This window comes from Lissotriton vulgaris, chromosome 5, assembly GCF_964263255.1.
Source record: "Lissotriton vulgaris chromosome 5, aLisVul1.2, whole genome shotgun sequence".
Taxonomy (NCBI): domain Eukaryota; kingdom Metazoa; phylum Chordata; class Amphibia; order Caudata; family Salamandridae; genus Lissotriton; species Lissotriton vulgaris.
The window spans coordinates 618,313,045-618,338,159 of record NC_141693.1 but is presented as its reverse complement, the minus strand read 5'-3'; the positions used below and the strand labels follow the sequence as shown (position 1 = coordinate 618,338,159).

The window sequence follows — 25,115 nt, the reverse complement described above, 5'->3', positions numbered from 1 at the left end:
GGCGCCCTCCAACGGACCCAGCGTGACTTCTGGCGCCAGAACTCCTTCTGCGCCGCTTAGGAGAGTTGGAACAACTCCGAGACGCCGATCTATTCCTTCTCGACGCTGAGCGTCACTTTTCCGGCTTCGAACGTCGCCTCCGCGACTCCGGTGTCGAACGCCGCCTCCGCGACGTCGACCGTTCCATTCTCGACGACCAGCGTTGACTCCTCCTTGACGCCGACCGCTTTCTTGAGGTCCTCGACGTCGAGGATCCCCTCGACGCCGACCGTCTTCTCGATGGCGACTGGCGGTGTCGCCTCGACAGCGAGCGCCGACGTCTGTCGCTCCTCCTTTGACGCCGATAGCTCTACGCTGACGTCGAAGACGCCGTCGACGGTCGTCTCAACAGCGGCCTACCCAGGCCCTTCGATGTCGAATCTTCACGCCGTCTCGACCCGGAGCCCCGGGGAGATGGGGAACACACCGTCATCATCCCTCTCAACGTCATTGTTGCAATCGACGCCGACGGAGACCGGGACTGTTTGCTGGTCTTCCTGCCTCTGGGGAGCCCCCCAGAGGCCTCAGCAGAGGCAGAGGGAACCTTCACAGCCTGCCCAGACCCACCTGCAGCCTGCAGTCGCCTCTCCTCCAGGCCTTGAAGCCTAATCTTCAGCCTTTCCCTCAGGGTCCTTGCTGAAAGGTGCTGGCAGATGTCACATTCGTCAGGGACATGTGCTTCAGGGAGACAGATAATGCAGACGTCGTGTGGATCAGTCTTGGACTTCTTCCTTCCACATGCTGGGCATTTGAAGAAAAGAGCAGGCATTTTAGAGCCCTAAAAAGCCTGAACAAACACACAGGAGTGAAGGGAAACACCAAGAAATATAAACTGCAAACACTTTTATCAAAAAAGTGAACAAAAATCCAATAAACCCTTGAAAAGGGGAGAGCTCAATGCCAGGGTCCTGTTAGCAGGAGCCGGAAAAAAGAACTGAAAGTAAAAGGGACCTGCTGTGCATTCTGGGATACTGGGAGAAGTTTTGGAAAGTTCTCTTAAAGGCACAGTATCCTATTTAAGCCACATAATGGCAGCCTATGGGGCTTGTCTGTCCATGCCTTCCTCTCTATCATTCCAGAGTCTTTTACTGGTAGAGGCAAGTTTCTCTATGGAAGAAACTGGGCAGGCTGTGTTGTGTGTGGTTTTGTTTGGTGAAATGTCTAGTTGAAGTACTGGACAGTGTAGCCTGTGGATATAGGCTGCATTATTTGTCTTTAAATTCTCTCTTAAGTGTCTTTGCAGTTCTGCATGATTTGACAACTTAAGAGATTATTTTTGATTGCCGGGGTCCACGCACATGGGCGGGACTATTCACTAGATTATGACTATACACAGAGATCCCCTACTACAGAACAGAATCTACAGCCTCTCATGGACCAGGTCGGTGGAACCAGGACGTTGAGTCCAGACGAGAAGAACATGAAAGCAGAGGGGACAGAGTCCAAACCACCCAGAGGTGACACAAGCACAATACCAGCTCTGTTTGGAGGTTCTTGCTGTAGCATGGTGAGCCCAGGCGATGATGCAGGAGCACAGGAGCTGTCCATGAGCTGTCCCACACAGTCAACGAGTGTAGAAAAGTCAGTGGCCGGCAGTAGCACCAACAAGCCGGGGCAAACGCAGACAAAGGTTGCTGGAGAAGATGCTGTGTTGCAAAACCAGCAAGGTCGATGGGACTAATCCAGCAAGAGTAAGTCAGGGCCAGCCCTCACTTCACGCAGGAGAGCTAGCAGGCATCGATGCAGCCCCCTCGAGGACCCTCTGGAAGTAAACACAGGGAGTCGCAGGGAAGCCTCAACAGCACACAGGAGATGAAGGCCCACAAAGCAGAGGATGCAGGCAGGATGTCCTTCTCAGAGCTGTGCAGTGCTGGAGGCTGGGGCTTCTCGGAACTTGAATATCTTTCGCGAGAGAGCCAACAAGCCTAGGTAAAGGCAAACAGGTGCAGTGCGCAGGGAGGCAGTTCACATCAGCTGGTGAGAGATTACAGTAACCCACATTGCAGGGAAGACTGGTCAGGCCTCTGGGGAACCAACAAACCACCACCTGTGTTACAGAGCCGGGCGATGTCTTTGGGACAACAAGATCAGCAAACCGTCATTGTTGTAGATGTACCTGCGGAAGCAGGGACGGGATTCCTTCACTCCAACAGAGATTCCTTCTGGCTGGGATGCAGGCTGAGTTCTTGATGGTTTGGAGGATGCACGGCCACGGAGTTGCAGAACTTGGAAAAGTGCAGGGACAAAGATGCAGCAGGAATTTTCCCACAGGAGTGGGTCTTGGCTTGAAGAACAGCAGAGTTCCAGTGTCCACCAACAAAAGAGTCTTTAGACAGTCAGACGACAGAGAGGCAGTCAGATCTAGAAGTTGTTGTCGGGACAGATCTCTGGACTCACCCTCAGGGGAGCACTTAAGTAACCCTAAAAAGGAATAGGACCTCTTTGCTGGTGAACCACCTACCACTCAGCTGTCCTAGCCAGTCAGATGCTCCCAGGGGACCAAGATTCAACATGGCAGAATCAAGTGGCCACTTGGAGGAGCTCTGGGCACCTCCCTAGGGAGGAGTTGGACAGGGGGTAGACACTCCCCTGCCCTTTGTTTGGTTTTGTGCCAGAATGGGAGCCAAAGGCTCCTGAACTGGACAAAACTGGTTCATGCAAAAAGGGCACCAACTGTGCCCTCCAATGCAGCCTGGTGGCGCTCTGAAGCGTTCCCATCCTACCTAATTCTAAAGGAGAAGTGGTCACACGTATCGTTTGCAAGAAATCTTTTGTTCAGCTTCCCCTGCCCAAGTGAAGCTCATCATCAGGGGGGGTAAAACACTGTCTAGGGTTGGCAGCAGCTCAGGCTGGCAGGCAGACCCTGTAAGGCTACATAGATAAATATTGGGGGTGTCTTCTAAGGAGCCCCCCAGTACATGGTGTCATGCAACTAACACTGGAATCGGTTTAGTTGCATGATTCCAACATGTTTGATACCAAACATGACCAAGTTCAGGGCAGCCATTATGTAGTTGGACATCTGTACTTGCCAGTGTCCACTACATACATTATAACGGGTGTCCCGCACTTACAAAGCCCAGGAAATTGAGTCCTGTGTTTGCAGGGGTACCTCTGATCCTACAGGGGTACCACACACTTAGAACCATACACCATGGGTGTATGGGCTGAAGGGCCTACCTTAGGGGTGACTTATAGGTTAAAAGTGCAGTGACCAGGATATAAGGGAAACCGTATATCCAAAGTGAATGGTGCAAGCACCATTTCATGCAGACTGCACACTGAAACCACACACAAAGCAGGGGTACCTATGCCAGAAAGATTCTACTTTCCTAGGTAGTGTGTGAACAAAATAATAAACTAATAGAGTGCATAATCTAACTAGGCAATGTGGATTCAGGCATGGTGATGGTGCAGTCCAAACTGGGGCAATGTGCATGTTTCAATTCCAATGGTGCTTGAATTACAAGAGAAAGTGGATTCTGCTATGGCAGTTGCTTACCTAAACAATATGGATTCTCACACGGCACCAGTACTTAACCTATGGAATATATGGAATCTTCAAGACAAAGGTTCTGTATTTCTGGGGCAATATTCATTCTGGTGTATGAGTTGTGGTTTGCATGGCATTGTATACATATGTGTATAATGTGGTACACACATTATGCCAGTAAACGTTTCCTAATGAATACCACCAATGCATGATAAATAACTACTCAAGCACCAGCATCAATAGCTCTTACACTGTGAGCAACTCATTGCACAAGTCCCAATAAGCCGCATGGTTTCTTTCAGTACCAAAGACTAGATCAGAAGGGCTAGCCTTTTAACCCGCAGCATGCGCGCGTCGGCCAACGGCCGTCGCGAGCACTACCTCGGTAGTGCTGTGCACGTCCGTTAGCCTACGTGGCCCTGCCCACTCAATAGTACTCCCGCACCGCTGTGGAATTTGTGCCGCGGTTAAGGAGTTAAGCAGTTCTCTGGGATATCTGAGTAGCCCCCCCCCCCGGTAGGCCGGCAAATATATTCATCCTTGTATTGGACCGATATTTAGTTTGCACTTTATGTACCTATTTTGAGGCTAAAAGCGCTCATATCATCAATTACTAGCCCAAAAATTGTCAACGGTTCTTAAAGGGATGCCGTGACGGACTTTACATCCAATGACAAAATTGAAAACGGTGGGTCCTCCTCGAGGCACTGGATTCTGTTAAGCCATGTGGCTGGAATACTGTATCAGACAGACACTGCATTTTCCAGGAGCCAAATATTTGCTTGCTTTGCATGCAGATTTTCTTCTATGTAACACAATATTTTTATTGGCACATACATAAATGTATGCGTTGCATACTGTTAACCACTCTGCTCTACTAAATGTTCTTAGAGATCGATTCGGCCTGAATGGTACGACACACAAATGGTTTGTCTCATACCTACAACACCGTTCTCAACAAATCAAAATCCAAAATTGCCTATCTAACCCTACCTCCATCTCCTTAGGAGTTCCGCAAGGATCCATCCTCTCTACCACTCTCTTTAACCTTTTCATGGAACCCCTCACACTCATTCTTATACAAGCCAGGATCAACTACCATCTCTACGCTGACGACACCCAACTCTATTATAAGATTAAAACTCATGCTGACCTCCTTCACCTCAACAACACTCATCAAGATTCAAACCTGGTTCCATAGTAACCACCTCAAACTCAACCCTAAAAAAACTGAAATTATTATTTTTTCCCCTAAAAATAACCAGCTCCCCATTCAGAATTTGATCTCTGGCCTTAACGCCCTCAACTGCTCCTTATCTTTGTCCTCCTCAGTCAAATCACTAGGGATGTCCCTTGACAACCTCCTAACCCTCAAGGTACACATCAATAATTCTGCCAAAGGAGCCCTCTTCACTCTCTGCCACCTTAAGAAAATCAAGCCCTTCATCCCTATCGATGATTTCAAACTTGCAGTCCAATCCCTTGTTCTTTCTCGCATCGACTATGGCAATGCCATTCTCACCGGAATTCCCAAGATCCACCTAGCACCTCTTAAATCTGTGCTTAACCTTGCAGCTAGGCTTACCTCAGAGTGCAAGCAATTCGACCACATATCCCCTGCCCTTAAACCCCTTAAATGGCTCCCCATTGAAGGTAGATCCACTTACAATAACAGCCTGCATTACACACAAAATTCTCCATCAGAATACACGACCTACCTCGCTAGCAAACGCATTAAAGCCAGTTGCTCCCGTCCCATTTAGAAGTACTAACACCCTCCTTTTTATCCCCCCCCCTTCTAAAAAAGAAAACCACCCAGTCTCAATCCTTTTCCGGCAACGCTCCTTGCATCTGGAATGCCCTTCCAACTGACCTTCGCAGCAACCCTTCCTACTCTATTTTCAAAAAAGAACTCAAACTACATCTCCTCAATAAATACTGGGGACCCTAATCCATATCTGTTCTCTTCCACTGGCTACATCTGTCCGACCCTAGATGCATTCGCCCTCCCTTTTTTAGCCCTACTCGCCCTTCCTCCTCGTCACTTCCCCCTCCCTGTTTACCACCTCCACTCCTCCCTGCTCCCCCCTCCCCTTGTCCACCCTCAGCCCGCATCCCCTCCAACCCCCCCTCCCACTTCTGACCCTCCTGCTTCTCTTCCTTACCAACCTAACGGACCATTAACCTCCCTATCCTAACTCTGCAATTTTCCGGCTCTTTTTTTTTCAATTTGTGCCTTTTGATATTTTTGATTTATCACATCTTTCACATTTTGTTGTGCTTATTTCCCATATTTATCATTTTGAAATCTGTCCGGCGGAGACTTATATGTTGTTTATATACATTGATGCTATGTATGTCCCCTGTCTTATTGACCTTTCTTGTCTCTAAAATGTAAAGCGCTCTGATACCCCCGGGTCCAGCCAGCGCTATAAAAAACCTCTAAAATAAATAAATAAATAAATAAATAAAGTATTGCAATATAACATTAGTTCCCCTGAGACGGTCTTTTCAGCCAATGTAGTTGCAAAGAGTGATGGAATATTCATGTTTGGGCCAATTTATTTCAAGCTTTTCTTGGAGGAGGAGCCACTGCACTTGAGATCGCCATGCTCCCTTCCTACGTGCAGATGGTGCAATATGAACCATATCAGAAATTGGATGCCAGGGCTCCTGTTGACCTCCTCCCCATGTCAAGTTCACATGTGTTATCCACACTGTATCTGCTGCACATTCTTCCTGACTTTGGTGCAGTGAAAGTTCCAGGTCCGCAGACTACTTCAAGCAATGCTTCCAGTGGCAGCTGCTATATCGCCGTGGTAGTGGGGCAGGTGGGCGGGGGGAAAGCGGGGGGGGGTAAAAAAAGAAAGAAAATTGCACTTACCTGGCCGCCGCCTCTCCTCCGTTATTCCCTTGACAACAGGACAGGAATCACCCATGCTCCCAGTCTCTTCCCGCCAATCACAACGCTGCTGATAGCAGAGTCGTGATTGGTCTGAGAGGGAGTGGGAGCTTGGCATGTTCTCCACTCAGGCTATATTACAGCCTGGGTGTAGAACATGGAAAGTGAGCATGACGGTTTGGCCGACTTGAGATGGCCAGCCATATCGACATGTGAATTTAAGTGCATATACAACTCCTCCCCCTGCTGCTTGACAGCCCAGCCCCACAAACAAAACTGGGCCAGTACCGTAATAATAAAATACTGAATGTTATTATCATTTTATTTTTTGTGTGGGCGGAGGAGCCGCTGCTGAATGCTTCCATTGGCATGTTGCTGATGCAGTGTTAGTATTTCTATTTATATCTGCCACTGATGGGACAGAACTTAGTCTCAATGCTTAGTCACTACTATATTTGGCCAATCCCAGTCAAACACTATAATGCTGCAGGTAGAAGACTGAACTCAACACCTAGCTAAAGCATATCTACTGAGTTACTGCAGGTTGCTGGCCCTGCCCCATTTACATTGCTTCCTTTAATTGCCTTCAGCTGTAGTCATGAAAACTTTTGCATTTCCGTAGTCCACAATACTGGGTTCTTTACAACTAGTCGAGGCCTCTCTCAGTCTCTAGATCCTCTTATTCACCTTGGTAGTATTGGAAGTTCATTCCTATGGTGGCTCTTCTGTTCTTCGGCTGGGTTACTACAGTTTTTACAGAGGAATGCCACATGATATGCCTTTCTCTATGTGCCCTGCTCCATCCTGTTGCCAACCCTACCAAACTGGTCCGAGACCCAGGTGCCAACTCCCGCAACAAAAACACAAACAGCACTCATGCTTATCTTCTTTTTTTATCCTCATTCACCACCGATCTCACTTCAATGCACCCTCCAGTTGTCTATACCCACACTCAGCAAGCTGAGAGGCGTAAGCGGCTGGAAATGGAGGAACCCGCCTACCGGTACGAGAACTTGCTTGGGTGCTAATGAAGAAAGCAACTGAGATGCTCATGCCTATCTTAAAGTGCCTTTGGTGGATGACGTCCTTAGGGTAAGAAAAACCAGATACGTTTTCAATATTTCCAAAATATCAGAGAAAACATAGTTTTTAATGTTTTTCACCTCTTCAGTAACACCTTCTGTTCGGTACTAACTTTCTTCTCTTACCTCAATGTACATCTCCCACCTAAGTCTTCACTCCTCCTTCCAAAGTATGTTTTCTGAATATTGAGCATAGTTTAAAAGCACACTGAGCCAAAAAACCTGGATTGGCTACAGTGCTTAATTTAAGCCCGTGGTTTCCGGTGCTCTGCACCAGCACTTAATCATCAGCACTGGGGCTCTTTTCATGAGCACCAGCTAAGGAGACATTCATTTATGGTAGGCACTAGTAGATTGAATGATATGCCCAGAATCACAGGTTGTTGAGCCTACGCCGGGACTCAAACCTGGTTCCCCAGCTCCGAAGTAGGCAGCTCTGGTCATTACGCCACATCATCTCCCCACTTTCGTGGTTAGTAGGAAATGGGCTGGTGCAAGCTGCCTCCTGACGAGAGCCCCGTCACATTTTTTTTCTCTCAAATTAACCACTGATTGGCCATTGATTACCTCATGTCTCAAAGCAAATCACTGCGCCATCCTGCAATACCCAGACTTTAACAAGTTAAATATTCTAAAGTTTGCAGCCTGATATTTCCGCTGTGCAACTAAGTTTGGTAACTTCTTACATCTACTGATGCAAAGGTTCCTGGGTGTCGTCCTTCTGTTGTAAATGATTGAAAGATGTATTTTCTCTCCTAGTATTTCATTGGATGGTTTGGACTGCTAATGCTTGCCCTTTTCTAAGTTCCAAACCTAGAGGCTAATAAAGTTTGAGAATTTAAATTGTAATGGCTACACTGCCAATAATCAACGGGAGAGACCTTAAAAACTGCCTAAGCACTGCCTCTCTAAAGGCGCACAAACCAAAGACATTTATGATAGGTAATTTGTTTGAGTGCAACTGAGCTGTATCTCTTCTAGTGGATATATGATTAAAGCCTAGAAATAAAACTAATGACATTTAACTAATGACAATTAAACTAATTTAAAGGAAAGTGTCCTCAAATGATCACTAAATGAGGTAAATATTTCTTTTTTTTTTTTTTAAATAAAATGGCAGGCAGCACAGACGTCTAGCGAATGTTTACAATGCCCACGGTTGTTATGAAAAATTAATAAAAAAGTTTTAAGAAACTAACATATAATGTGCAGTTTTCTGTGGTACTGCTGCTTATTACGATTTCAGATAACTATATGTTACATTGACAGTAGCAGAACCAATCGACCTAAGAGAAATACACTTGGTTTAGAATCCAAATGCAGGAAACGATAAAAGTACAATCAGAGACATATGAGAGAGAGAAACAAAATGAGATTAGAGGCTATGCGTGAGAAACAGAGCACGAGCAGTTTAAAATCAAATGTACTAAAGTTTGTTCCTTGGTTATCGTTGCTAATCATACATCTCGAAAACGGTTTGCAAATCTATTTATAACCAAAACTTACAATTAACCTCAACTTCCTAACCTATTAAAGAATATGGTTCCCCACATGATCACAAACAGCACAGGTACAGCAGGTTTCGTCGGCCGCCATTTTCCTGGAAAACCGCCAGCTCCGAGGCCCGATTTAAGTGGCACTGAAAGCTATTACCAGGGTAGGATCATGAGAAATTAATACAGCAGTGCTTTGGAGTTTTCGAGATTGGATCACATCAAGCAGGCCACAAGCCCTTTCACCTCACTTTAACACCGGCCAGGATCAATAAATGTGCTTCGGTGGTGGGCCAAGCTCTCCTGCAATGGCCTATTCCCCGGCATACTTCAGCCATCTCATATTTATTGGGCAATCCTCAAAAAGCATAAAAATCCGATAGTTGAAATTTTCAGTCAGACATTAATTGAGGACTGCAAATAGCAAAGAAGCACGACCTCGCTAGAGAGGTGTCAAGGCCGTATTGGACTTAGCTGCAATGCTTAATTGGAGCCGGAAGTTTCCGGTGCTCGGTATCAGCGTTTAAATATCATCCCCACACTTATGACACTCTGCCACATGGTGGCGCTGCTCATCTAATTTAGAGATAAGTAAAACAACAGTTGTTTATGAACACAATATACATTAAAAAATACTAATACCTGCCTCCTCAGTCATTACTTTAGTTTTGGGAACCTGGACTAAACAGAACTGTCACACTTACAGGAGAGAGAGAGAGAGATGGTTAGTAGCTTTTGGTACCATCATTTGCAGCGATGAAGGGGCAAGCTGCAGTGGCCTCCTGGTCAAGGCCCCGGCACTGCTTACCTGCACGGTAAGCACGTTTCACTTTTGAACCCGTTCGTACAAGCTTGCTTGCTCAAAAATGCACATAATTCTTGTTAACTGTTTCCAATAGTCTGAAATCTGACTGATATCCGCAGAGATTAATACATTACGAAACTCTACAAATCTGCTAATCTTTCACTATAGTTGCTCTCCAAACTTCCATCAAGACAGACTGAAAGGGGCGTCGACTCTGCGCATCCGTAGAGACTTTTGTTTTTTGAAGGAAGTTTTAGAGGTACTCACCCCAAAGGATTCAAGGTGCGCTGAGGCAGCTGGTGTACACAGCGCAGCCTAACTGCACCATGAAAACCACGGGAGACGTAGACGAGCTGTGAAAGTGAAGGCGGGGCCTGTATCAATCAATCAATCATGGGTTTGTTGAGCGCGACTACTCGCCTGTAAGGGTCTCAAGGTGCTGGGGGTGGGGGGGGGGGGGGGGGGGGGGCGCATGCACCTGTCCATCAAGGAGGTCTATAGAAGAGCCCTGTCTTGAGGTCCCTCGTGAAGTAGGGAAGTGATGTCGTCTGTCTGAGGTGGAGAGAAGGGCATTCTCAGCTCTTGCTGTGAGGAAGGAGGAGCGGCCTCCCGATCTCGACTTCCTAGTGCGTGGGAGAGCTGGGCTGATCGTAGGGTCCTTTGGGGTGCCTGAAATCTGAGTCGGCTATTCAGGTATGCTGGTCCGGTGTTGTGGAGGGCTTTGTGTGCGTGGGAGAGAATCTTGAAGATGATTCTTGCCTCGATGGGGAGCCAGTGTAGTGTGTGCAGGTGCTGGGTGGTGTGGCAGTGTCGTGGCAGGTTGCGGATTAGTCTGGCGGCGGAGTTTTGGATGTTTTGAGGTTTGCTTTTGAGGTTTTTGTTGATTCCGGCGTAGAGTGCGTTGCCTTAGTCAAGTCTGCTGGTGACGAGGGCATGTGTGACGGTCTTTCTGTGTTCAAGGAGCATCCATTTGAAGGTCTTTCGTAGGAGGCACAGGGTGTGGAAGCAGGAGGATGCGATGGAGTTGATCTGGCGGTCCATTTTGAGTTTGGAGTCCAGGATGATTCAGAGGTTGCATTTGTGGTCTGTGGGGGTGGGCGGCCTTCCGATGGTGTGGGCCACCAGGTGTTGTTCGAGGCGTCAGGGTGTGGGCCCATGATGAGAACTTCTGTTTTGTCTGTGTTGAGTTGTAGACAGCTGTTCTTCATCCATTTGGCGACTGCTTCCATGCCTTCTTGAAATTTGTGTTTGGCTGCGTTCGGTTCGTTGGATAGGGAAAGGATGAGTTGGGTGTTGTGTGTACGAAACAATGTTGAGTCTGTGGGTTCTGACAAATGGGGGCGAGCGGAGCCATGTAGATGTTGAACAACATGGGGCTGAGGGAGTATCCTTGGGGGACTCCGCAGGTGGGCAGTGTGGGGTCCGAGAGGAAGGGAGGGAGTCTGACCCGCTGCCTTCTGTCAGAGAGGAATGAGCAGATCCAGTCGAGGACCTTATCCCGGATCCCAGCGTCGTGAAGTCTGCATGTTAGGGTGCAGTGAGAGACAGTGTTGAAGGACGCAGAAAAGTCGAGGAGGATGAGGGCTACTGTCTCTCCTCTGTCCAGGAGGGAGTGGTTGTCATCTGATGCAGAGAGGAGGGCAGTTTCTGTGCTGTGGTTCTTTCTGAAGCCAGATTGGGAGGAGTCAAGGATGTTGTGCTCGTCGATGAAGGTGGCGAGTTGGTTGTTGATGGCTTTCTCAATGACTTTCGCTGGGAACGTGAGCAGGGAGATGGGTCTGTAGTTCTTGATGTCGTGGGGTCCGCAAAGGGTTTCTTCAGGAGGGGTTGATCTCAGCATGCTTCCAGTCGTAGGGGAATGAGGCGCTCGCGAGGGAGCAGTTGATGGTATGGTGAAGCATGGGGGCGATGGTGTCGGGAGCTCTGTTGAAGATGTAGTAGGTAAGGGGTCCCATGGGGGCCCCAGAGTGGATTGACTCCATCGTCTTCAGCGTGTCTTTGGTGGCGAGGGCTGTCCAGCTGTCAATCGTTGGCTTCAAGGTGTCAGGGTGTTTGGTGAGGGTTCTGTGTGTTAGCTGTCTTCGTCGAAATTGTTGTAAATGTTCTTGATTTTGTGGTGGAAGAAGGTGCTGAGTTTGTCGCAGAGGTCTTGTGAGGGAGAGATGAATGTCTGTAGACTCGCTGATGGGTTGGGTGAACTCCATGATGATGCTGAAGAGTTCTTTGCTGTTGTGCGTGTGTGTGGAGATTCGGTCCAGGATTGCTTTCTTTCTTGTATTTCTGATGAGTTGGTGGTGGCTCTGAAGTTGTTGTGGGCTTCTGTAGATATGGAGTTCCTCCAGGCCTTTTCGAGACGGCAGCATGTCCGTCTGGACTCTTGGAGTACGGTGGTGAACCAGCTGGCTTTCCTGGCATGTGTGTTCTTCTTCTTCTTGAAGGGGCCTATGGTATTGGCGCAGTCGGAGATCCATCTGTGCAAGGTTCGGGCTGCGGTGTTGGGGTCATCGTTGTCCGTGATGGTTGGGGTGGAGTTGCCGAGTGAGGTGGTGAGCTGGCCGCCTGTGATTTTAGTGTAATTTCTGCGTGGGAGCAGGTGCTGGGTTGTGTGGATGTTGGGTATTCTGAAGGTGAAATGGATATTGCGATGGTAGGTCCACAGGAGTTTCCTGTGATGAAGATGGGGTCGAGGATGTGTCCTGCTGAGTGCGTGGGCTCAGTCCCGATCTGGCGGAGTCCTATGCTGTAGAGGCTGTCAAGGAGGGATGTGGTGTTGGGTCTTGTTGGTTGTCGAGGTGGAAGTTGAGGTCTCCCAGCAGGGTGTAGTTGGTGGACGTGATGCCCTGCGGGGTGATGCTGTCCGTGATTGAGTTGGTGAATGGTCCGCGGGGTCCAGTAGATGAAGGTTCCCCGGAGGTTGGTGGTAGGGATGGCCTGTATCTTGAAATGTAGGTGTTCCATCAGGTCTGTGGGCTCGTCGGAAAGTGTGCTCAGTCGGAGGGTGGATTTGTGGACGATGGCGATTCCCCCCCATGGAAGGTGGGGTGGTCCTTTCGGGATATCTTGTATCCTTGGGGAATGGCGATGGCAATGTCAGGTCCCGAGGTGGTGTTAGTCGAGGTTTCAGTGAGGAATGCGACGTCCTGGGTGGTGCTGTCGAGGAGGTCCCAGATTTCGGTATTGTGTTTGTGGAGGGATCGGACATTGAGGAGGATGCATTGCAGGGTCTTTGGTGCGGTTGCGTTGTTACGGGCGGGTTGTGCTAGATCCATGGTCTTGGCAGTGCTGCAGGAGTGGCGGCAGCGGTGACAGCTGAATGGTCCGTGGGTGTCTGCTGGTGATGCTAGCTTGCAATTGTTGTTGCGATCTGAACTGAGTGCGTAGAGTGCCGCTGGGTTGTAGCGTTACCGGGTCGGAGGTCCAGGGTTCCTGGAGCTGGTCGCATTCGGGCGCAGACGGGCTTGGCTTTGGCGCGCTAGCACAGAGGCAGCCATTAATTTGCGGTCAGCTGAGAGGCGGGAGCAGGGAGGGGAAACTGGCTTGGGCTGGTTGTGCTGGGGGGGGGGAAGGGCCACGGGGGCAGCAGATGCGGGGAAAACCGGGAGAGGTGTGCACAGAATAAAGAGTAGAGTGAAAACAGAGTAAAAGTGAAAAGGAGGATGGAAAGTGATAGAGAGTGAAAGGGTGAAAACGAAGGTGAAAGGAAAGAAGTGAAAGGTAAAGGCAAGCAGAAAAACGGAGCGAGAGAAAGAGTGAGAGGTCCACTGGCCACCAGGTATGAGGGGCAGGTATAGCCTGCCCTGCGGGTGGAGGCGGGCCTCGTACACCAACACTCGAGAGTGTAGGGGCTCAGGAGGGCCTCACTTGATGGTGGTGGGAGAGCAAATTCACTGACAATAAGCCATAAAATAGGGGTCAAGGGGTGAAAGCAGAAACGGGGAGGTGTGCTGATGCGCAGAGTCAGGAAAGGAGCGTGATAACAAAACTCGATTTAAATATTTTTTTTTAACTGCACAAAACTTTCACTCACTAGTTTTGCCAGAAATTATCTTGTAGAAATATGTAGTGTGTTTACAGACCAATTGCATCCTTGAGGGTGTGATGCCTGTGAAACAAAACAAAAAAAGTAAAAATACTTTTTTGTTGGAAACATTTCCCACAGATCTGCCAGACACACAATGATGTGTGTGCTTGCTACAAGAAAGAGCTTAGATTCGTGTGATTTCCATGCACCTGCTGCAGCAGACTAATTTTGTTAGCTAGCACTGAGCACTATTTATAATACAGATGACAAATCATAAGATTATTACATGTGCAATCCATGTTGGTGAGGAATAAAGTTAATGTGGCAAAAAAAGTTTATAAGAAAATATAGGTATGAAAGTGAGTTACTCCATCGAAATAATATAAAAAAGCACAGGCGGCTAAGTATTATAAGGTGTCCTCTCAAAGGACTTTACCCTGGTAAATCAGAAACTATGGGTGTCAAAGAAACCAGGCCTCACCCAAGGCCCGAAGTCTGACAGAGGAACAGCGTCGTTCTTCTTTTATACTCGAGGGAGCATTATAACCCGATAATGTGGCTATGGCCTTGTATAATTAATTTTGGTATCATTTTGCATTTTTTTTTATTTTACTAGGTAAAATGTGACGCGATTTTGCTCCCGAGAGCGGTCTTTTAAACAGCATAGTAATACCAAGGTTGCTTCTTCAAATGGCGGCCTGGTGAAGTGTTTTGATGTATGGCTTGAATTAAGGTTGAGAAATAGGATTGTGTATGCCTAATATCCGTTTCCAGTGTTTTGGATGCATGTTGTCCGGAGTCCGCTCCAGTTCGTTAACTAAAAGTGACGGAAGAGCCATAACCTTTCATCAGAAACCTAACCCGTCCCCGACACCCTGACCTCCGCCATTACTTATAGTTTAGACACGGCGGCCGCGCGCGCCCGCTCACTGGAGCGTGTCTGTTTACCTGCGTGCAGAGCCTCGGCAGAGAGAGCGCCAGCTTAACCATGTCAGGCAGGATGGACTGGAAGAGATGAAGGGCCTCGGCTTCCTCCAGAGCCTAGAGGGAGACAGGAAAACAAAACATGAAATAAGACACAGTTTCCGTCGTCACTTATTCTGAATCTAGCCATGTTACAAGATTTAAGGCATCTTTTCAAACAATATCTTAAAACTAGATAAGTCAGTCCAGGAAGTAGCGGTGCCCGTAGTAATGTCTTCATCCACTAGTAAAAGATGTTTTCCGACCCCCCTATCCCCCCCCTCCCCAGATTAAAGCTACATTTCTGTCCTCAGACGCAAACTGTATTTATCATTTTGCCTGCATGTAGGGTTTCTCAGAGACAAACACCAGTCATTCGTTCACATTCTGAAATTGCAGAAGCAACAGGAAATCGATACTTCAGTAAGAATATTTACAAAACCATGGCACAGATGTTTGGCCTCGAATTGGCCCCAAATAATCAGAACAGAAACAGGAATCGTTTTCAAATACATTTGAATTAGTTTGCCTGTATTAGCTGGTGTATGTGTACATCTCAAAGGAGTGGGGAGACCTGCCTTTATTTTTTTTTTACAAACATTTGACCACTCAACTGTTGTGGTGGTATTATTTTCTCGTGGAGCAAGAGAAGACTGCCAGTGCTGTGAGTAGGCCTCTCAGCCGTTCATTGCCTTCAATGGACACAATGTGCGCACAAAAAATAAGGTTTATTCAAATGTCATGTCTTAGTCTGGACACCAAAAGTTACTTACCTTCAGCAATGCTTTTTCTGGTGGATACTCAATATAACAGCAGATTCCTCACTTTGAGAATATCCCGAAGCACCAGTCTAGATCCAGAAAAGTCAAAATGCAGTGGCCCTGAGCGCTAGTAGGTGGTGCCGTGCAATTCTGCATTGATGCAGTTTCGCTTTGGAGGTGAAAAGCAGAGCCACATATGAGCACCACACCCAGGCACCCTGATGTCACTTTCTTTCATTATCTTGTCCACTCTCTCAGACGCAGATCCCACCAGCAAATTGGAAGACTCCGATTTCAGATTCCTAAACTGTGACCTTTTATATCGAAAGGGAAGTATTCTGCAGAACAGGGAGGTGAGAGAGTGGAGAAGAATCTGTGGTTAGATACGAGTATCCACCATAAAAATAGTTACTGGAGGTTAAGTAACTTGTTCTTCTGAAGGATACTTCTCACCACAAATTCCTTAGCTTGCGAATAAGGTACCATAGCAGTACCTCTTAAGGTAGTGGCTCTGTGTACTGGCTCAGACCAAAAGGTCCTGCAGGACTGAGCACAGAAAATGCCCTTCTTGTCAGACCTGACAGTTGAGGCAGTAATGCTTTGTGAATGTATGAACATATACACGTAATCATCTGACAAATGTCCAGCAAAGGTACTAACCATGCTAACGTGTCGTAGTAGTTTTAACTCAGGTGGACTGAACCTGAAGTCTTCTGGAGGCTGCTTCTTCTCCAATGCATAGCACTTTCTGCAGAGAGCAATCCCTCGGGTATTGGTCTGTTTTTGGACTGCTTGCCCTTCTTTTCCCTGGTGCGGATCGTCCCATCTGGTGTCTTTTGGTGTGATCAATATAAAAACGTAGAATTACGTAGGGTCCAAACGATGAGGTCTCTCCTCCTCAGAGGAATGAGGTGGGGGCAAACAATGCCCGAAGGGTGATCGCCTTTCCATCATGAAATGGACTGACCACTTTCAGCAGAAAGGAAGATTGGTTCCTTAACACCAACTTATCTGGATAGAATGTTGTATAAGGTGGGCTGACAGAATAGAGTTAGCAGTTGCTTACACACCAAGTCAATATAATGAAAATGAGAAAGACCGTTTTCAATGTAAAAAGCCTTAACGGACAACAGTGCACTGGCTCAAAAATGGTGCAAATCAAGTGAGAACTAACAAAGTCTCACAGTGACATCACAAAGGGTTTAGGTGGAAACAATGTTGCAAACCTTTCAAAAACATCACAACATAAAGAAGGCTGATCTGGCAACTGCAAAATAGTCGAAAGACCCTTTAGCAGAGCCCAAAGCAAGGGTTTTAGAGGGTCATAAGTAACAAATGGATTCCCATCAAAGAATAGAAATGATCAATTATCTCATTTGGTCATCCAGAAAAAGGGATGGTATGTCTCTTGATCATTGAGACGTATCTCTATCTCCATCCCCATTATGTCGATGTACATTGGGTCAAGCCCACAATCACTGTTAATGACCTTGAGAATTGAAACAATATGGGAATACGTGCAGTGCAGAACAAAAAATAAAGTATTATATAAAATAGAGTGAAGAGACAGAAAGACTGAAATTTTATTAGGAATTGTCTCTTCCACTAATTAAAACCAAGAGCAGTGCAAAAAAGCAGTGTTAACAAATAACTGCAGGTGGGCCGACATGTTTCAGCCGACAGGGAAGAGATCCCACGGCTTTCTTCAGGGCCTCTGTTCTTAAAATGTTTTTGCTACTGCATACATTAATAACAATGAAAATTATAAGTGCAAATTTTACAATAAAGGATATATGTGAATAAATCACTCCATGTTCATATTCCTCCGTGTCAAATGTTGTGTCTCACATCCAGTTCGACCGGGGACTAGACCTCATCTCACCTGGACCAAGCTCAGGAGTTAGGAGGCCACGCTCTGTCCGTCGTTGCCTCAAGTGGATCCAGAGACAAGGGGGAGGCCTCGGGATCCATATAATACTTTATTTTTTGTTCTGCACTGCACGTATTCCCATATTGTTTCAATTCTCGAGGTCATTAACAGTGATTGTGGGCTTGACCCAATGCACATCGACATAAAGGGGTTGGAGATCAGGCGCAATGATCAAGAGACATACCATCCCTTTTTCTGGATGACCAAATTAGATAATTGATCATTTCTATACTTTGATGGGAATCCATTTGTTACTTATGAGTCTCACCAACAATCACTAGTCGCTTTGTTTCTGTATACTGTGGTTTTGTCTGAATAAAGGCTAGATAGGATTCTGATTCCTGGCTCACTTGTATAAGGAGCTTTTTGCCTTCTTTCAAGCCTAAATCTGGCTTGTTTTTAGACCCCCGGTTTTGTTGTTTTATTAATATTATTACATAATGGAGCACCACATGTCAATGATGTTGTACGTGACCACCTGCACCAGCCTTCCTCTGGTGGATGGTAAGAAGGCCTTCAACGCTAAGTGGATCACCCTAAATTTCGTAGGACAAATTTCTCGGACTTCCACCTCAAACAGATGACTTCCCCAACCCAGTAGTGATACAACTGTGACCACTGTCAGCTCTGGGTGGAATACAGAGAGGGGTCTGCTACTGACGAAATGATCAGATTCCCCTGATGCTGTGTCCACTGGAAGTTGAGGTCCTACTCCAGAGCCTGCATATGCATTTAGTATGTTTGGTCACCAGGATGCAGGAGGCCAACAATCCTCAGAGTCTCAAAGTCCTCCACACTGAGATCCATCAGTGAGGCTTAAGCATCGGAATCATAGCCTGAATAGTCTGGAGACACTGCTTTGGAGGTACAGCACAAAACCATACCATATGCAGAATATCTCTGATAAACTAGAGCATCTTGGATTCATTTGTGCCTTTCACATAATGATGGTGAATGCCAATGATGTTAGGACGCTCGCCGTCGTCTGGAGATGGTTGAGCACTGCCTGTAGCAAAACCGCATTCAGCAGCCAGTCATTGAGGTAGGGGAAGACTGCTACTTTCGACCTCCGAAGTTGTGCTGCGACTAATGCCATCACTTTCTTTAACTCCAGAGGGGGCATCAGTGAGGACAAAAAGGAGCACTGCAAACTGAAAATATTTCTGGCCTGGAAACCACATGTTTCCTATGGGTCTGCAGCATGGGGACATGGAAATAAGTGTCCTGCAGGTCCAACGCCACCATCCAGACTCCAGGGACTAGGGCAAACAGGACCTGGACTAGCATGAGCATTTCGAATTTGTCCTTCCATTAGAAGGCGTTGAGAGGGAGGAGATGCAAAATAGGAAAAAGGCCTCCCTCCTTCACCACAATGAAGTAACAGAGCAACACCCAGTTTCTACTTTCGAGGCTGGAACCCTCTCTATAGCCCCTTTGACCAAAAGGGCCTGCAATTCCTGTTGCAAGACAGACAGGCAGTCCTCCATCAGCTATTCTGATGGCGGTGGAAGATGTGGTGGGGAGAAAGCAAGGGGATGATGTATCCCCAATGTACAATTTGGGGGACACACTTGTCTGAAGTAATGGCCTATCACCCTTGGAGTAACCATCGTATACTGCCAGGGTGGCTGTCTGAGGTCAAGGACACACTAAAGCAGTTGTTTGGCTTCTGGTGCAGGCAGGGTGAAAGAGCTGGCCACACTTTGTCCCTACTGTCCTGGGCGTTGCCTTTGTGACAGTGGTCTCGGACACGGAAGAGCTGAAACACCTCCTGGGCATTGGCAAAACTGTTCACCCTGACCATAGCCGCTAAGAGGGCGAAATTGTTGGATGACTTGTCTGGAGGGAGCAGACAGACCCAAGGAACTTGCTGTGGCTCTACTTTCCTTAAGCCATTTCAGAGAGCCATCAAACAGCATGTCCAACAGGGATGCATGGACACCCTCAGAGAAGCCCCTAGACCTCACTAAGGCATGGTGGCGAAGGACCACTCTGGTGGCCATTGCTTGATCGAAGCAGTAGGTTGTGTCCAAGCCAAAACATATAATGGATTTCACTTCATCACAATCATCCTGCAAAAGTAACAGCCAAAGGTCATTCGGAACAGCAAGTAAAACATGTGCCACCGTGTCCAGAAGTGAATGGGAGCAGCAGCTTAAAGGACAGCTGGGGTTCACTGAGCTTAGAGCAAGGCTCATAGAGGATAATATCAGCTTGCCAAATGTCTCTATCTGTTATGACTCACGATCGGGTGGACTGATAGGGAAGGCATTGGAATCGACTTTACCGGTGTACGCCTGTACCTCCAAACTCTCTGGCATTGGATCTTTGGGTCGCCTGGTGCAGGATGATACAATAACAAAGGGGATGATGGACGAAGCGTTTGAGCAAATCAAACAATCACCCCCAGTCAACTGATCTGGGTTTAATCCATCACCATTCTTTAGCTCACTCCACCACCCCAGTTCAGACATGGGCATATGCAAATCAGTCTGACCCTGTGCCTCATGGGAACAGTCCAGCCCGAACTGCCAAGCCCCACCCCCCCTCCCTTTTGGTATCGCTTGGTGCAGGATGGTGACAACAAGGAACCTGCCTATTAACAGGTAGACCCCAACATGATTTTGGCCAAGTGCCCACAAGAGCATTCTTGAGGACTGTGATGCTATATGTAGGAACGCAGGATCTGCTTCTATGGTTACCCCTACTTGTTGCCAAGTGCTAAGATGTATTTGACTAATTGGACTGGGATCCTGCTAATCAGGACCCCAATCTATCTGCTTTTTCCCTAAATTGTTATGTTTAGTACTTAGGTACATCCCCAGATTGGAAAATGGGTATCCTTATAAGCCCCTTGTATATGGTACCCATGTACCTAGGGCGTAGGTACCCCAGAGGTCTTCCGTGGGCTGAAGCATGTATTTTGTCACCCATGAGAGGCCATTCAGAATGGAACTACAGGCCTGCCATTGCAGCCTGTGTAAGTTGGTGCTTGCACCACTTACTAAAGATATAGGTTTCCTATATCAAGGGTCACTGGACTTTAAATCTATAAGTCACACATATAGCAGGCCTTGGCAATCCTGAATGCAGGGTGCTTGGTTCTAAGTGAGAGGTTGCCCCTGTAGCCTATGAGTCCATTCTCCCAGGTTGTCAGTGAAGCAGCCATATACTATATTGGGGGCACCGCGTATTTACACGATTACCATCTCCAAAACGTCTGCAACTAATCCTATCATGTTTGGTATCAAACATTTTGGAATCATACCCCCCACACCAAGCACTGGATGAGCCCTCCGTTAGGCTCTCAGTGTTCCCGATACCAGCCTTCTTGACCCGGACAGCACAAAATGGTGCTGCCGACCAGAGACACCATTCTGCCCTCCTGCTGCTGAGCCAAGCCCCCCTGCTGCTGAGCCAAGCTCGAGCACCGGGAAGGCAGAACAATAGGCATCCTGTCACAGGGAGGGGTTACCACCTCCCAGACAGGATTTAGTGTATTGGGATGGGCTGGGTGCGCTTGCCAGCGCCACTGAGTCTGCATGAGGGGGTCATTTGGTGTCCCTGTGCATAGTGCAGTTCAAATCAGCCCTGGGAGCCGTTGGCTCCAGCTCTGGTGCGAAACTGGACAAAGGACATGGGAGTAAACTCCCCCCTGTCCAGGCCATCTCCTGGGAGGGTGCCCTAAATCTTCCCAACCCTTTCCCTAGGGTACTTAAGGGCTTACCTGGGTGTAGGTCCATAGATTCGTCGTGGTAGAAGATTCATATCAGACACTTCTTCTACTATCTGGACACTCTGGACTTCGCTGGACTTCGTTTGGGCCGGACTTCGTCTCCATTCCAGTCAGCTGCATCGTCTGTGCCTGTGCATCATACAGGAACCTTCCAAGGCTGTGAAGCATCAAAGACACTTGGAGTGAAGGAGTCCCTGTAGGAGAGTAGGGTCTGCTTCCTACGGTCACCCCCACTTTTTGCTGTGATTTTCTGGTTTTTTGACTTTAGTCAGGGCACGAGTCGGGGTACCACGCGGGTGGACGGCATCCCCCCACTTATTTTCGAGGGTTTTTCAGGGTGGATGCCGTCCACCCTGCTCAATCAAAACCGCGTCCACCATTACTGATGATTTATGTCTGCCTCTAGGCTGCGCATGTGTGTCCGAATGCAGACTTGCTTCCTACAGCGCCCAGACGCTCTGTGGGAGTGCGCTCTCCCCTCGAGAAGCAGAATACATAACAAAAGGGTATCGTCAAAACGTCCCTTTTCAAAGCGGGAGGCGCACCAGGAAGCCCAGTACAGCAATTACATTACAAAGGGGCTGCTCACAGTTTTCCAAGAGGCCCTTAGCAGGCAGTGTGAAACTAATCCTATGTGAATGTGTTTCACACTGCAATGAGAGGGTGTGGACGTGTCATTACGCCCAGTGTTGCTGAAATTGGAACTGGGGGAGGATTGTGAGGCCGGCACTAGGGTAAGTATCGTTGTTCAAGTAAGTTTTTACTGTTGTTTGAGTTTTCCTTTAGTTTCAGCCATTGCCTGGGCAGAGGCGCTCCTGCTAGTGAAGTCAAGTAAGTAACTAGTATTTTGTCTCTACAGTGTACGAGCCGAGTGCACTGTCACGCAGGCAGCAAAATCTCCGTTTCAGACAAAATCTGCAGGCAGGGCTGCTCTGCCTCTTAATCCTGTCTGACGGAGTGTGTGGTTTATCTGCAAGATGATATAATCTGCATGTATTTAATCAATTTAATCTGCAGGTCGAGCAGCAGGGCTGCTCTGTGAGTCATCCTTCAGAGGCCTTGGGCACCAGTACAAACGAAACTGAAAGGGTTTCCGTCTTCAGACAAAACCATTACCACGACGGGTGGTGGGTGTTTTGCCAGGCAGGGCGCACAGTTTGTCTCTGTCTGCTCTCATCCTGTGTGGGGAGTGGTGGTGGGGGGAGGGGGAGTTTAACGACTCGCACAGTTGTTTGTCTGCCGGCAACAGGGTCTCTGAAAGAAAACGTGAGAGAATTAAGCAATTACTTGCCCGGCCCGGGCAGCATGATCATTTACAAGGGAGGATGAACTCGGAGGTCCCACCAGCACATCACAGATGACCAAGCAGGTTCGCTTTCGGTCCAGCCTGCCTCTACTCTCACAAGACAGACACATCTTGCTTGGGCCGGCTCAGGTGGTGAGGGTGGGTCGACTCCCACCACATGACTAGAGAGAGAGGCCCTGATGTGTCAGATGACCACCAGCCCAGGTTCGTTTTCGGCTCTCAGCCTGCAGCCCGGCCTCTCTCACATTCTGTTGTTTGGGCTGGTGGTCGACTCCACCACGTGAGAGAGGCCCTGAACATGACTGACTCGGCCTCGGGACAGTCAGATCCCAAGAGGAGAGCCCGGACACACACTGTGTGTCAAATTGGTTAGCGCCCTCCCATTTTGGGCAATTTACAGGTGTTTTAAGATGATCTTATGGTTTCTTGGTGCTCAAATGGGTGCAATTTCTGACATTTATGTTTCCCTAGTCTTCATTGCTTGATTTTGCTTGTGGCAGTAGAGTCACTCATAGTCGTCGAATGTCACTCATAGTTACACTGAAATTATGAAAATGTCACACATAGCAATCTGAAACCTTGGCAGCTATGATATTAAAGTTTAAAAAGCACCTTCTGCCTCGTTCCTAGCCACAATAAAAATGTTACATAGCTTCGGTGATTAATGTTCTACTTGGAGTGAGATCGGAGTTTTGTCTAGTGAAAGTTTTGACTCATTGTTAATATGGGTTAATATGCCTGATGCAAAGGACGTGTACCATACATCACAGACCTGTATTTATGAAGGTAGCTCAGTGGGTTACTGCTTTTGTTAGAGGTATTCTTTAGTTACTTGCAGTTTCTAAGTTAAAATCCTAAAATGGAACAGCGAGCTATCAACTGTAATCAAAGCGCTGCACGCAAACTGCAAGTTATATATTAGAGTGTTATACGTTTTTTCCCCAGTCTTCCATTTTTTTATTGTTGCAAAAAAGATTTGTTTGGGTAGAAAACAATTGTTATTATTACAGAGAACTCTCAAGTATGGTGTTACATTTTGAATCCTGTTAAAGGGTGGTTGTAAGGGAATCTGTGCCGGTAGTGGTCATTGGGGGGCGCTAACTGGGCACCACCAGTGCTAAAGCCGGCCCTGGAAACAGGTTCCAGTATTGATACTCAAATGAAGAGCTCAAATACTTTCCAGTCGATGTTGATCAAAAAACTGTAAAAACTACATTAAACATTCATCTTAAAGTATAGGCAAAAAGTTTTAAACCAATCCTCCTTTTTATTTATCATCACAAAGAATACACCTTCAAATACATGACTTCAGGCTTTGCACTGTACAAAACCCCTGACTTGCCTTTTAGTTCACTAATAGCACTGTCTTTTGGGGGGAGGTGGTGGGGGAGCTGGAACGATTATCAGGTCTTGTTTGATAAATACTTTGCACATAATCTGAAGTACTAACATGAGGTGCTTTCGATAGTTTACTATAGTCTAACATTATCTGTGCTGCATGATTGACACACCACATTTTTTCAAGCCTTGGCTTGTGTATGGGTTCTTAAGAGCCAGAGCAGACCCTTGGCTCCGCTGTCCCTGGTAATTTGGTGTCTCGCCCACCTTTGCCTTTTGCCATAGTCCGGGTCACTGGAATTATGCGTCAGAAGAAGACCAAATTATGCAGCAGGGTGGAATTATGAGGCAAGCAAAGGCAAGTTATGTAGTACAATGCTGCATATTTTATGATAGAGTTACTTTATTATTTTGAAATTTTGCACATGCTAACACTAACTGTATTGTATTGTATTGTTACTTGTATAGCGCATGGCTACCCGGAGGCATCCCAGCGCTGCGAGGGGCTAAGGGGAGGGGGTCTGAGCTTTTATATGAACAGCCAGGTCTTCAACTGTTTTCGGAAGTTCAAATGGTTTGGTTCGCTCCGTAGATGCAGTGGGAGGGCATTCCATAGTCTGGAGGCATTGAGTGAGAAGAGGCTACCGCCACTTCTGGCCTTCTTGATCCTGGGAATCACCGCAACTGGGCAAATGTTTAATCTCATTAGTACCATTTACCACCTAAATACATCCATGTTTAAGCTACTTTAAGTGCATAGTTTATTCAGTCTGATAATATGGCAATGTGGGCTGTATTTGGATAATTAGCAAAATGGTATCTTGGCAATATCTGTAACTGAGGGATAAACATGCTGCCCAAAAATGCAGGTCATATAATAGAACGTAGAATATTCTGTAACCTTTACTACCGCTCCCTATGGAGGACAACCCACCCAACGTATAACTCTTTACTGTGTCGATGGGGAACTCTTTAACACAAGTGTATCCATTGGTGAAGTAGATGTGCTTTTGGCAAGACTGAATGCTGAGTGGGCTGTCATATTGTTACAGCCCACTTCGCAAACTTCTTTGTTTTTCAGAAACAAGCCCACAATTCAAGGGTTTGTTTCTGAAAAATAAAAATGTCTCCTACCCACAGGGAGATTTTCCCCTACAAGTGGTGGGCAGTGTTCATTTTTCCTGCCAGGCATGGCAGACACTGAGATTGGTCTGCCTCAGCAAATCCGCCCCAAGTAGGCAGACCT

The 25,115-nt window shown here is 47.2% G+C and overlaps 1 protein-coding gene across 2 annotated transcripts in view; it reads right to left on the bottom strand.

Moving 5' to 3' along the window:
• PARG (poly(ADP-ribose) glycohydrolase) overlaps positions 1 to 25,115 on the bottom strand; it is a 1,076,399-nt gene that overhangs the window by 523,759 nt on the left and 527,525 nt on the right. For both annotated transcript variants that reach the window (XM_086922071.1, XM_086922072.1), the window contains exon 8: positions 14,784 to 14,876. In XM_086922071.1, coding sequence (XP_086778197.1) covers positions 14,784 to 14,876 — 93 coding nt within the window. The remainder of the gene's footprint in view (positions 1 to 14,783; positions 14,877 to 25,115) is intronic.